The sequence below is a fragment of the Salvia hispanica genome, chromosome 5 (assembly GCF_023119035.1).
Source record: "Salvia hispanica cultivar TCC Black 2014 chromosome 5, UniMelb_Shisp_WGS_1.0, whole genome shotgun sequence".
Taxonomy (NCBI): domain Eukaryota; kingdom Viridiplantae; phylum Streptophyta; class Magnoliopsida; order Lamiales; family Lamiaceae; genus Salvia; species Salvia hispanica.
In genome coordinates, this window is record NC_062969.1 from 21,111,213 (window position 1) to 21,126,748 (window position 15,536).

Genomic DNA, 15,536 nt, shown 5'->3' on the forward strand with positions numbered 1-15,536 from the left:
TGAGTCCAACAATGTCTCATCATTGAATGACCCATATTATAATGTTAATAATTTTAGATAGAATAATCAACCAATATGTATAATATTATTTTCAAAATTAAAAGTTAGAAATTAATGATAAAATATCAATGGTTTAAAAAATAATATGAGAGAATTTCCTAACAAAAGAGTGTTTTCCTAATTTATACTTTGTAAAAAAAAGCAATTTATTTATCTTTATATCATTGTGATAGTTTAAATAAAATGAATAAAAAATTATTCCATTAAAATACTATGGATGGTTATTCTCTCTAAAATTTTATCTTTTAATAAGGGTCTTGGTACATATTGTACAACAATACAAATGAAAAATGAAAAATTATAAATAAGGTCAAATTAGTCACAAAAATATGTAATTAATGATGCTATCTAATCAAAATAAATTAGTATTATCCTTTTTAAAATTTGAAGGGCATTTTGTGTATACAATTTTTGCAAATTTATCTTTACTCAAAATAAAAATAATAATATTAATTTTTAACGGGGCATCCGACCCGACCCGCATCCAACCCGCATCCGACCCGATTTTTTCGTGTTCTTAGTGGGTCGACCCAATAATGACCCGTGATCCAAACACAATAATTTCGTGCGGATTCGTGTCGGATTATCGTGTCGTGTCGAAAATTGCCAGCCCTACTTATTCCCTCTCTTTTACTTCGTTCTCTCCAATAACTCATAAAACAATATTATATATAATCCAATGCCAAAAAATAAATGTTCCTCTTAAAGTGGGATAGAGAGAGTATTAAAATTCATATAAGTGATAAAGTTTCTAAGGCTCTTTAGGAGAAGGAGGTTGTATTGAAATTTTGTTTTCTAAAATTTGATTTTAAGTCGCAGGAACAAAATTCGTGGAAGCAAAACTGATTGACTTGAGCGGAAGTTCACAACGTAAAAAGCTTTTCCCATGCAGCTATGCCTTTATCCAGGAGACAAATTGGAATGAAGCTGTATTTTCATATCGTTTGTACTATCTGAATAACTCAACGGCATTGGTAAATGATAATTGGGCATCTGCAACAAGGCCACCGGTAGTGCGCTTGGACTGGGTTGTTGGAGCTGAGAGCTGCAGCCAAGCTAAGAATTCCAGCACGACTTACTCATGTCTAGACGAAAAGAGTGTTTGTGTTGATTATCAAGATTCCTATAACTATGTTGTTAGAGGAGTAATGGGATACAGATGTAGCTGCGTGCAAGGGTACGAGGGAAATCCGTACTTACGAGGAGGATGCCAGAGTTAGTTTCTTTTCTCTCTAGTTTCCATACTTGATATGAAATTCAACACATGAAGTTTAGTTAATTTCTAGTATGATGTCTCATTTGCTTCTGTGCTAGCAATTTCCTCTTCAAGTTCAATTGCCAAACCTGGATGCATAGATCAATGTGGGAAAGTATCGATTCCATTTCCATTTGGTGTGGGTCCAAATTGCTACCTGGAGCCATCTTTTGAAGTTGTCTGCAACAAGGACACCAACCCCGCGACACCCTTCCTCAGTCATTTGAACACTGAAATCATTCAGCTGAACTCATCAAAAATTGTTGTCAACAACAGGAACCTATCTTCAAATTGCTACAATGGGTCAGACTATCAAGCTGAGCCAACATTAACGATTGACTTGTTGAAAACGCAATATAGATTTTCAGATGACAACTGGATCAACGCCGTTGGCTGCAATGTGATGGCTGTCGGGGTTATTGGAGAAGACAAACGAAGTTCTATTCGCAGCAGCTGCGCAGCCATTTGCTCCGACAGTCAGATCTATGATGATGGTAGTATTTTCATAGGATGCGACTATGGAATAACATCTTTTGCAGGTGAGGGTTGTTGCAGAATACCAATTCCAAGAGGTAATAATTAATTGATGTTTCCGTTTCTAAAAAGAATTCAATACAAAACTTTTGGTTTATGCCCCGTCCATCCCCTAAAAATATGAACTTTTGAAACGAAACGAGTTTTAATACTCCCTCCATCCATAAAAAATAGGACACATTGTAAATGTCATGGGTTTTAAGAGAGAAGAGAGTGTTAGTGGAATGTGGGTCCATATTATCAGTAAGAGAGAAGGAAAAAAAAAGAAAAGAAAAAAAAAGCAGGAGAGAAGTATTGTTAGTGGAATGTGGGGTCCATATAATTAAAGAGAGAATGGAAAAAAAGTAAGAGATAAGTTGTTGAAAACTTTCCTTTATAAGATGTGCTCTATTTTTTCTTGGACAATTAAAAATGACAAATGTGCTCTACTTTTCGTGGACGGAGGGAGTATAAAATTGATAAAGTAAGAGAGATAGAAAAAAAAGTATGTGAATGGATAATAGACTCCACCTCATTAGAGAAAATGAAATTTCCTAAAATCACTAAGTTTCTATTTTTAGAGATATGACTAAAAAGGAAAGAGTTTATATTTTTAGGATACAGATGGAGTAATAATTATCGGTAATGTTTTTAAGATTACTTTGGAAATTATTTTATTTAATGTTATTATTGTAGGTTAAGTGAGAAAATAAAGTTTGAAAGAGAATAAAGCATAAATAATAATGTTTTTATTTTAGAAAATATGTGAGATGTCCAAAACAAGTAACGAGTCACTTTAATCGGCATTGATGGTGTATTTAACTATTTTCAGGGTACCCTTCCTCATAAACCTCTATATTCTATAACACACATTCTGTAAGGGTTGCCTGTTAAGAAAAAGATCTTTTTTTATAAATCCACCACATTGTTATAGAATCTATTTCCTACGTCATTAAGTATCTCATATTTTCTTTTATAGTTCATTCGCCATTAAATGTCTTACTTTTCTTTTATTATTTTTGGTGTGTGGACTCAATATTCCACTAACACATTCCACTCACATTTTATTATTTTTATTGTGGGCATGAGTTTTGAGAAATGTAAAGAATAGTGGATTGAAAAAATTAGTGGAATATGAGACCCACTTTTTTATATTGGTTTTATAATAAAATGTGAGTGAAGTGAGTTAGTGGAATATGAGACCACTTACCATTCATGTAAAAATGAAGTTGAATTTTATTGTGGGATGGACCAAAATAGCAAAGTGTGACTCTTATTATGGAACGGAGATAGTATAAAACTATTCTATAAAAGTAGGATATACATTTCACAATTTTTTCTACACACTTTTCTTTACGAAATCAAACAATTTATTAAAACTCTAGCCGATCTTAATGAGGAAATTTTGCAGTTATATAAAATTAAAGAGCTTGATCTAAGTGAAATATGTGTTGGATCATGTGCAGGTACAACTTACCTTGAATTAAATATGACTGATCTTAGTGAACCACGGACAAGTGTCAATATTTCTTGTAGCTACGCCTTTACTGCACACGCTGAAAGAATGAATGCAAATGATCGTTATAGTATAGGAACATCCCTTGACTCAAACAGGATCCCATCCGGTGCTTGGCCGAGCATGGCATTGGATTGGAGGATCGGACCTATGAATTGCAAAGAAGCACGGCAAGATCTCACTAACTTCATCTGCCGAGATAATAGTGATTGTGTTGATTTTGATGCTATGCTTGGAGGGTACCTCTGTAACTACTCCAAAGGATACATAGGCAATCCATACCTCAATCCAGGGTGCCAAGGTTGGTAATCTCTAATCTTTTGCCTTGTTAGGCTATATATATTGATTTATTTGGACATTGACCTACAAATATATGCTTTATCAAATTACAACTAGTGATTATGTATTGAGCAGATATTGATGAATGCGATGATAATACAACTAATACATGCGTCTCAAATTCAACTTGCCAAAATAGTCCGGGGACATTTCACTGCTTGTGTCCAAAAGGGTATATTGGTGATGGGAAAAAAGATGGCACAGGTTGCATTCCGCAACCGCCATCCAAAACCAAGATGATTATCTTGATAGGTAACGATATATTGTTCCAACTCGAATATCAATCAGATATGCAACTCATTGTGTTTTACTTATCTGTAAAATTTTGTTAATTTTCTCACAGTTAAGATTGCATGTAGGTATCGGCTCTGGAATGGGGTTTCTGCTTCTAGTCTCAGTGTTCTTTTGGTTACATAAATTGTTGCAAAAGAGAAAGGAAAAAATTGTAAAAGACAAATTCTTCAAACGAAATGGAGGCCTTCTCTTACAACAACATACAAATGAAGGTGCACTTGGAAAAACAAAAGTTTTCCGGGCAAAAGAGTTGGAGGTGGCTACGGATAACTTTAATGAGAGCAGAATTATTGGACAAGGAGGGCAAGGCACAGTCTACAAAGGAATGTTATATGATGGTAAGATTGTTGCGATAAAAAAATCAAAATTGGTCGAGGTGAATCAGTTAGAACAGTTTATAAATGAAGTGGTGATACTATCGCAAATCAATCATAGGAATGTGGTCAAACTATTTGGGTGTTGTTTGGAGACTGAGGTTCCTCTACTTGTTTATGAATTCATGCCAAACGGGACACTTTTTGATCTAATACATGATCCAAGTAGTGAATTTCCATGTACATGGAACATGCTTTTGAAAATCGCAGCAGACATAGCAGGCGCACTAGCTTACTTACACTCTGCATCTTCTGTTGCTATCTATCACAGGGATATCAAGTCTAGTAATATCCTCCTTGATGAAAAATATGTTGCTAAAGTATCTGATTTTGGAACTTCAAGGTCTGTTGCTACAGACCAGACTCACTTAACTACTCTGGTTAAAGGGACGTTTGGTTATTTAGATCCAGAATATTTTCGGTCCAGTCAGTTCACGGAGAAGAGCGATGTTTATAGTTTCGGGGTAGTTCTTGTCGAGCTTCTTACTGGACAAAGGCCAATATCTCTTGATAAAACAGAAGAGGAAAGAGGCTTAGCGACACGGTTCCTTGTGTGCATGGAAGAAGGATGCATGGACACGATTTTAGATCCGCAAGTTCGGGAGCAAGGAAGAAAGGAAGAGGTGGCCCTAGTTGCGAAGCTTGCACAAAGATGTTTAAACTTGAAAGGAATAATGAGACCAACTATGAAAGAAGTTGCTACTGAATTGGAAAGTTTTAGGATATCTGAAATGTCGAGTAGTGTTAATGTTGAATCAGAAGATGTGAGATCTTTTGGAGATATGCCCGCAATGATTTCAGACACTGAGTACACATGGACAAACAGTTACAATAATGCTTCTGCATTGTCGTCAGACGCACATCCGTTAATGTTATTTGAAAGTGCATCATAATACTGACGCATATGTGGTAGACTCAAATAAGATGATCAAGACTTGGTTATATGCTCTCTCTGAGATTGAAGATTGGAATTTTAAGGAATTGCTTTACAATGATTTTAAGTTTTTTTATCATCATATATTGTGGATCTTTTAGATTTGTGGTTTGTTACTTGGGTATTTAGTTACTTGATTTTTGTTTTTGTGTTGATTCGATGTTTACAGTATGTTTTTTATTTTTATCTCGATTTAATTTTTATATTTGTTTAATGTTATTAGTCTAATGTAAGCCATTTCTCAATACTTTAATGATTTCTATAATGAAATCTAATTCTAGATTTGAATTAATTCAACCATAGCATTTATACTATAAGTGGAGATAAAATCACCAACCTTCATCCATGCTTTCTTCATTTGATGTAGAGGTTGAAATCCACCAATTGATGTTTGTCCTATCAAACACTGGATCCTCCATAATTGATGTTATCCCCTCTTTGACCTTAAGCCTTTAATGATTCTTTTGATGGATAAAGAATCAACCATTTTATTTATATATATACAAGAACCGAAAGTATATATACAAATATATTGTGACTATATTTCTGTGTATATAGTATTGTACATGTGTATGTATCGTGGATGTGAGCACATATATATAGGTAATGCAAGTCTCTTCATGAAAGGTGGTGTCCCTTCGCATGCACTAACCGCAACTGATGCATCGATTCTTCCATAAATAACCACCATACAACCACCATACAGTTAAACTTTCTGCATGGCTTTAGCATAGACAAAATAACCGATTCCCACCAATATTTGAGATGTAAGCGAACACTTTAGTTTGGGAAGGACGTCTTCATATTCTTTCTCAACGTTCATTATATTTCATAATCATACATTAGATTGTTTAAGTTCGTTTGATTATCACTTCAACTTTTGTTTCGCGAACTAACATACTAAGTGTCAATAAAAGGAGTAACGAGTTTCATTAAATTCAACGAAGCAAGAGAGTGATATTTCTTTAGTTCGATATTTAAACATAAAGGAAAAGGGTAATAAAAGAAGTGGGTATTACATTGGAGACTACTATTAAACCCGTATATAGACTTCATACCAGTTCAAATATTTGATTAAAACATCTCACTACTTGACTTTGGAGACAACTTGCACTATATTAAATAAATAGTTTTTTGACCATTTTAACATGTTCTTTAATTAGTTATCCTACTTCGTTTTTTATTATTTTTTGGTAAAGTATTTAACAGTTAACACTACACTTACTCCCTTCACTCATATATATTTTATTATAAATTTAAGAGTACATAAAATGATAAAATTATGGCCCATATTCACCTATATTTACAGGGCGTTAATGGTGGATTACAGATGGAACCATTTGATGTTTATTTAAGATTGATCAAATTTGTGTGTGAATTAGATATATATTCTTATATGACCTATGTATCTATTGGTTTAATATTAAAGTTCAAGTACATAATATTAAAAGTTAAAAGGGATTCTAATATAAAAGACGATACTGTGATGGATTGGTTTCGATTAAAGAATTAGAATCGGGTGTGTTGATAACCCTCTCTCTTACCTCTAATTAAAATAATATAATGTGTTTATGTGTGTATATATAAAAAGTATATCAATGTATATATATGCACATAAAGTAATGATGATATATGTATAATATATCAATAAACATATATGTTACGTGTGGACCAGTTACACACGTATATATATTAATATACATGTACGCTTGCGGTGGATTATATGCGTCGCTTGAATATTGTGAATTAGTATTCCAATAAACTAATCAGTTTTCTCACAAATCCACCGCAAGCGTACATGTAAATTAATATATATATATATATATATATATATATGTGTGTGTGTGTGTGTAACTAGTCCACACGTAACATAATGTTTATTGATATATTATAGATATATCATCATTACTTTATGTACATATATACACATTGATATACCTTTTTATATATATACACATAAACACATTATATTATTTTAATTAGAGGTAAGAGAGGAGGGTTATCAACACACCCGATTCAAATTCTTTAATCGAAATCGGTCCATCACGATATCGTCTTTTTTATTAGAATCCCTTTTAACTTTTAATATTATGTACTTGAACTTTAATATTACCAATAGATATATAGGTCATATAAGAATATAAATATTCTTACATTCTCCCACTTGACCTTTGTATCGTCTTAATGGTTTAATAACCATTATGCGCACTTTTATATCAAGTTCATAAATCCTTTAAATCATATAAAATTAGAACTAATCAAATCATGGCGGTCACACATCATTAAGAGACATGATCCCTTCTATGTATCACAAACCAATTCTAACTTTATATTGTCCTTTCATAGAGATAGAACTTTTATTCTCAATTTATTATATGTTATCCATGAACCATAATTGTATACAAACTATAATGATAACATATTCAATAAATAAACAGAAACACAACTTTAATTGAATTCCAAGTGTCGTACACCTTATGAGCACAATATAATTCGCAAGCAAGGCTTTCTCTATAATAACCATATGTTTTCCATGGCCAATAAACATTTGGGTGATTATCCTTCATTTAACGGATCCGCTCTAATTATATTTGTCCTTCCATGCTCAATGGACACTTTATGTTTCTATACTTCTTCCTTTACCGACAAGTACTTCAACGTCATGTGTATCACCTTTCAAGTACTTATCTTTCCTTTAGAAGAAGATTTTCTGCGAAATTATCACAATAAAAATCCCAGCGGCTTGGCTATAATGTTAACAATTCCAAGTCCCGAGATTAAATTTCGCAATCACTTTTCATCAAATTTGGCCTCAAAGCATGCCAAATTCAACTTTCATAGTGGAAATAGCAATGACAAACTATTTTCCACTTTTCCATAATATTACTCCCACGACTTAAAGGAACAAATAGCCAAACGTCAATTTTCTACCATTGACGCATCCGACATCGTCTGAATCTGAATATCCAATGACTTCTAAGTCATCGGATCCCCTTTACATAAGCATGTGCTCTTTGGTGCCTTGCAAATACCTGAGGACTTTCATTTGCAGCTTTCCAGTGATTCATTCTGGGATTATTTTAATATCGACCCAACATACCAACAATAATGTAATATTCGGTCACGTACATGTTTTGAACATAGTTCAAACTCCCAACCGCTGATGCATATGGAATTCTTTTCATTTCCTTACGCTCCAATTAACTTTTAGAAAATTGTCTCCCTTCTGAATTGGAGCTATCCTTATAGATCAATTTTCCATTCTATATCTCTCCCTATTTTATTGATATATCTTTTATGAGACAAATTCAACAATCCTTGTGATCTAACTCATAATATTTTTATTTCGATCACATAAGATGTCTCACTCATATCTTTTATTTCAAAATCTTTATGCTCCAATTCACTTTTAGGACATTTTTCATTTTACCGATCTTGTCTTCCTTCTGAATTGGAGCAATCCTTAAAGAGAGATACTATTTATTAATATCATGTAACATACCCATGTCATTTGCAACAAGCAAAATATCATCAACATATAAGACTCAATTCATAAACTTGCTCCCACTAGTTTTTACATAGATAATCGATCAATAATGATCTCTACAAAATCATATGACACAATGATGTCATTAAACTTTAAAAAACCATTCCCAGGAAGCTTGTTTTAGTCCATATATTGACTTACTTAGCTTACATACTAATTTTTCTTGTTATGTGATCAAGATCCTTCAGGTTGGTCCATATACACTTTCTCTACAATTTCTCCATTCAGAAAGATGGTTTTTACATCCATTTGGTGAAGCTCGTGATCAAAATGAGCCACCAAAGCCAAATTATTCTTAAAGAATAGTCACTTTTCATGGCTCGTTGGAATGAGTAAATATTTATCACGGCTTATGTCATATTCACTTTTAATAGTGTAAACCATAGTTATTTGAAACAACATATTTTCTTTTCCTTACTGATCGTTTCAATATTTATTGTGGTTCACTATTCTCTTCTAGAATTGTGACAGGTTCATCTACTTCATTTTCGATTAGTGGGTTTTACACATCATCATGTTGTTCTATTGTGTCTTTTGATTGTGACACAATAGAACAATAGCCTTAGGTGCAACAATATGTGGATGGACCTCATCGTGGACTTCATGAACATCCATCTTTCACCACTCCCACTAATTTTCACCATTTAAATGAACCTAAAACATTTCCCGTTTAAAATATTCTCGTACTATGGTTAGAACAATAAAGTGTATACCCCTTTGATTTTTCCGGATAGCCAATAAAAAAATTCACTGACAATCCTTAAATCAAAATCTTTTCATGCGGTATAACATTTCTTATGCTTGACAACCCCAAATACGAATATGCCTTAAGCTAGGTTTCCTTACCGTCCACAGTTCTAAAGAAGTTTTAGGAACTGTCTTACTAGGAACCTGATTAAGCATATACATTGTAGTCTTTAAAGCATAAATCCACAACAAATAGGGTAACGTATAACAACATGACATAAATCTAACCATTTCCCTTAAGGTACCGATTCCACCTTTCCACTACACCATCCTGTAGCGGAGTATTAAGCATTGTATACCGTGCACAGATGCCTCTACTTCGAGAAACTTTACAAATGGACATAGATAATATCTATTATAAAAACTCAACAACTCTATCCGATCTCACAACTTTAACTTTTCTATCTAACTGCCATCCACCTTGTCAATGAATACCTTTAGGACATTCACTGGCTTGGATCTTTTATGCAATAGATATTTATTCGATAATGTGAGTAATCGTCAATAAAGATGATAAAGTAATTCTTTTCAATCCAAAAGGAGTATCAAAATGACCACATATATCGGTATGTATTAACTTAATAAGCTAACTGTTTCTCGTGGCTGATTTCTTTATAACATGTTTAGTTTGTTTCCCTTTAATGCAATCTACACATATTTAGGACACTAATTTCCAATTTTGAGGAAGACTTTCATACTTTACCAACCTCATAATCATTTCTTTAGAAATACGACCTACTCTTTAATGCCACAAGAACGCAAAACTTTTACTTGACGAACAACGCTTAACGCCTCGACTTTCAATATTAAATAAGGATTCAGAAAACTTTGCATCAAGATTGTATCTATTTAGTGAATCAAATAATGTACCATTACCATAATAGTAATCATTTCGGTACGATATGGATACACCATATCCAATCTTGATATTAAAACTTAAGTTATTCAATCCACTTACAGAAACAATATTTATAGCACACTCAGGCACATAGAGATAACCGTTAAGATCTACATGACATCCGATGTCTAAGATCAATCTCTAAGTCCCAATGCCTTCTTTCCATGCATTTATCACGTTTCTTATGAACAATTATTGTTCAAATCCTTTTGTAGATTGGATCGAACTGAATCCATGTTTAACATGAGACATATAAATTGTAGCACCAAAACAGACCACTGAGTATTATTAGGCTCTTCGATAAGATTTAATTTAAAGTAAACAAAATCGTTATGTTCAACTTTCTTATCGAACAAAGCCTTCCTTTTAGGACAATCTTTCCTGAAATGTTCTATTTTATTGCAAATGAAACACTTCTTTTCCTTACGGATATGCTTTTCTGGAACTTTCAGAAAACATTTATCCTTCCTTTGATCCTAATTACTTAGTTTTCCTTTACTGGTGCTTACACCTCCAAGACTATGAGATTCACAACTTAATAATTTATCTTCTTTAATCTCCCTTCCTTTTAAACCAACATAGCCTTCAATTATTTAATTGTCCCATTTATCTTTAATGGTGTTTAATTCACCTGGAACTGGCTAAATTCAACATGTAGGGAGTTTATGATAAATTTTAGCCGACAATTGCTCATGAACCTCCATTCTCAAGGTCGTTAACTTTACTATCTGTCAAGTTAGACATGTTTGCCACATGATCGTGAATCGGCTGAGACCAGTCAAACTTCTTTGTAGTAAGCCCATACATTATGCTTCTACATTTGACTTATTAGCCAAACCCAATCGCTAACATTCTTTAATTTTCTTAATGAATTCCCTCGCTTTTCTGTCATGGGCAAAGATGACCTCAAATTTTCTGTCATCGTCATTCTCATAAGGCTCAACCTGTTGAATCACTCCCAAGTCTCACATTGAGATTTTTAGTTACAGAGTGACATCTATAATGGTTGATGATTCCTCTTCCGTTAGTATAACATGGTCCAATATCTTTACACCCAGCGTAAGCCGGATCTATTCGAATCATTCTCCATAATTTTTCCAATTAATTTAATGACAGAGTTAGCATATGCATACAAATTTTATAAAGCTGCAACATTTATACATGTTTATCTATACGTGCTTGAGTTCTTTAACACAGATTCATAAACAGTAATAAAACTTTAAATAACATGCAATCAAGTAACCTTTGGGTAATACTTAAGCACATGTACTTTCAGCGATGCGAAATATATACTTTAACAATTAATGAAACTAAACATACATCAAATAAGCATGTTGCCTTTGGGTGTACATACTAAATGACACATGAATAAATGATTAATCCACTTCGTATTTATTAGTTATATACAATGATCCACCTTTGGGTGATCTCCCATATAAAATAATTGATCAATCAAACTCTTATGTCATTAAAGCATCTCTATAATCATGATCAATTAATCAACATTTATCATTTTCAATAAATAAATGCAATATAACAAGACCACTTTGGTGATAAACGAGTTATATATTATTTAAATATTGAAATATTTAATGGGTAGAATATCCTAATATTGTTTTAACATTTCATAAAACAATTACCCAACACACAAGCGGAAGCATATTAACCAAAATCGAAAATTCCACGACCATTCAAATTTCGATTTTGAAATCACATAAATGGTGAATTAACCAAATCTAGATTGGCTCTGATACCAACTGTAAGCCATTTCTCAATACTTTAATGATTTCTATAATGAAATCTAATTCTAGATTTGAATTAATTCAACCATAGCATTTATACTATAAGTGGAGATAAAATTACCAACCTCCATCCATGCTTTCTTCATTTGATGTAGAGGTTGAAATCCACCAATTGATGTTTGTCCTATCCAACACCGGATCCTCCATAATTGATGTTATCCCCTCTTTGACCTTAAGCCTTTAATGATTCTTTTGATGGATAAAGAATCAACCATTTTATTTATATATATACAAATATATTGTGACTATATTTCTGTGTATATAGTATTGTACATGTGTATTTATCGTGGATGTGAGCACATATATATATAGGTAATGCAAGTCTCTTCATGAAAGGTGGTGTCCCTTCGCATGCACTAACGGCAACTGATGCATCGACTCTTCCATAAATAACCACCATACAGTTAAACTTTCTGCATGGCTTTAGCATAGACAAAATAACCGATTCCCACCAATAATCTCAAATAATACATTAACTCATATGATAATTTTACGTGTGAGTTAAGAATAGAAGAAAGGGGGATTTTGAATACTATTACAAAATACTCATGAATGGGCTAAAGGGCTTCAGAAACTAAAGTCTTATATTGCTTGCACTTTGGGCCTCTTCTTTTTCCCAAGCCCCAAATCACGGCCCGTGTCCGATCAGCCCGTCAGGCCCAGGGCAGCAAGCCCATTTCTGGACAGCAAAGTGGCAGCTGAGACTTGCAGATTCTCCTGCAAAGTAAAAACAAAACAATAATTCTAAGAGAACAAAGGAAATTAAATGAAGCTTATTAAGGGAAATGGGACAACCTTTCTTTAGCAAAGGGGAGCTAAGGACTTCCCAAGAGGGTAAGTCAAAGCTGCCGCAGCACCCTCACCCCAACAGCCTTGCCTCCTCTCTCGATGCTACCTGCAACTTCCAAACAAAAAGAGTTATGAACTAAGGTACTAAGAGGGCATGTGAGAACAAGATGAATTAACTAGTCAAACACCTAGTACCACATAAAACACCAAGCCTCTTAAGTAAAAGGCTGCTTTGAAGATCAAAACAAAGAGATATGTTGTGTTTGAAGACAAATGGAGGTCAGCTCCATTTAATTCTCCTAGGTACACCCAAGTTCTCGTATAAAAACCCCACACCACCTCAAAACTCCTCCCTCTTGTTCGAAATCTTCAGGTACAATAGAAAGTTGAGAGTGAGTGAGCTAGGAGAAGAGTTTCTGCAGAGTCCCTGCAGGCATTGTCTACTCCCCATAGGTAACACATTTTATCTCCCCTCATCACAAACACTTTATGCTAAAGCAAGCTCATCTTTTTCCCCAACTTTTCAACAAGGAATCAGGGGGTAAGTGAGAGAGTCCAAGTTTTAGAAGCTGAAAATCAAGCAACTGCTTCAAGAGGTAATACACCTCCACCTTCCTTCTAACCAAAATTTCATGTCAGCATGTAGTAAACAAACATCAAGTATGTTTTAGACCACCAACACTTCAAAATCACAGCAAAAATAAATAAGTGGAGAAAACAATAGCTTTTGCACACAATCCTCTGCCTCGTTTTGAATTTTCATGTCTAGGATAAGGAAATTTACTTTTAAATACATAAGAGCAACATTTAGCCCTTTTCACGCCCTGCAGAAGTCCCAGAACTTATCTCATCTATGAACTAATGTTTAAGAAAGAAACTGACTCACACTTACTAAGAATCGAAGTAAATAAAAGAGAAATAGGCCAAGACAGAAGACTTAGCAACGAACGAACACCGACAGAGCCCAGAAATGACTCCCAGAAATGACGATTTCAGTTCCACACCCCCATGACCGTCAATATTTTCCCCAATCATGACAAATCTACAAGTTAAACATCAACACTCTAAATCAAAGACTGAATCCTTAGAGAAAATGAACTAAAGAGAAAGAAAGATAAATCCCAACCTTACCTGCCGGTGAACGGTGAGGCGGCGGTTGTGCTGACTGACGGCGGAAAGAAGACCAGCTGCTGTCACATGCATACGAGCTCGGTGTTGTGGCTGACATGCCGTCACACGCCGGCGAAAAGCGCCGAAGACGGCTGGATGTGAGAGCCAAACGCGGAGAGAGAGAGAGAGACGATGCCTCCTCCCTTCCGACGGCGAAATACCGCTGCGGCTGGGCGCAGATTCCGTGGCGGTGACGGCAGGAAGCGCGCCGGCGCTGGACGGAGGAAGCCCGTGTGCCTCGCGGTATAGCGGCTGTATTAGAAATGGGCCACTCACCCCTTAAAAGGCCTCATAAGGGGGAGGGTTATCCACACTTATATAAAAGAGATAGGATCATCACCAAGTCGATGTGGGACAGAATTTAAAGAATTTAACACGCCCCCTCACGTGTGGGCCGGAAAGGACATCGGTCTTCCATCACGTGGGTAGGCAATGCTAGAGATAAGAGAACCATCATCGATGTGGCCGGAAAGGACATCGGTCTTCCACTCGTGAGGTAGATAAGAGATAAAGAGAAATCCATCATCGACTTGGGCCCGCTCTGATACCATATTAGAAATGGGCCACTCACCCCTTAAAATTCTAATATCTTGTCCCACATCGGCTTGGTGATGATCATAGCTTCTCTATATAAGTGTGGATAACCCTCCCCCTTATGAGGCCTTTTAAGGGGTGAGTGGCCCATTTCTAATATGGTTTCAGAGCAGGGCCCAAGTCGATGATGGTTTATCTCTTTATCTTTTTTCTTGCCTACCCACGTGATGGAAGTCCGATGTGTCATTCCGGCCCACACGTGAGGGGGCGTGTTAAAATTCTAATATCTTGTCCCACATCGGCTTGGTGATGATCCTAGCTTCTCTATATAAGTGTGGATAACCCTCCCCCTTATGAGGCCTTTTAAGGGGTGAGTGACCCATTTCTAATAGGCTGTCCTCGGACTTGGAAGAAGGAGGAAGAAGAAATGAGCTCCGTCGGTGCAGAGGAAACACTGACCGGAGTAGTGACAGCGACGAACGGCGACGATTTCGCCGGAGAAGATGAGGCGACGCGACAGAGAAATGAAATCTAGGTTTTCTAACTTGGGGATTTTGATGGAGTTTTGGAATGTGTGAATGAGAAATGAAATGGGAGAGGGAGACCGATGGGGGTGAGGAGTATAAGTTTGGGCCTGATTCTTTTTCTTGTTGGGTCTCCTTAGTTAACAACATGGACTAAGATTTGATTCAAGAAATGGGCTGCCTTTTTAATAGGAATTTATTTAAGTAGGAGCTTGGGCCTAAACACATTAAAGAAAGGGA

General features: G+C 35.1%; 1 protein-coding gene across 2 annotated transcripts in view; it reads left to right on the top strand.

Annotated features, from left to right (window-relative positions):
• LOC125190485 (wall-associated receptor kinase-like 1) overlaps nucleotides 1-5,469 on the top strand; it is a 7,739-nt gene extending 2,270 nt beyond the window's left edge. The window contains exons 2-6 of one of the 2 annotated variants that reach the window (XM_048087807.1): nucleotides 880-1,275; nucleotides 1,375-1,887; nucleotides 3,295-3,645; nucleotides 3,759-3,935; nucleotides 4,043-5,469. In XM_048087807.1, the coding sequence (XP_047943764.1) occupies nucleotides 880-1,275; nucleotides 1,375-1,887; nucleotides 3,295-3,645; nucleotides 3,759-3,935; nucleotides 4,043-5,244 (2,639 nt within the window). In that variant the 3' untranslated portion in view covers nucleotides 5,245-5,469. The remainder of the gene's footprint in view (nucleotides 1-879; nucleotides 1,276-1,374; nucleotides 1,888-3,294; nucleotides 3,646-3,758; nucleotides 3,936-4,042) is intronic. The other variant, XM_048087808.1, reaches the window with a different exon arrangement.
• The last annotated feature ends 10,067 nt before the right edge of the window (nucleotides 5,470-15,536 follow it).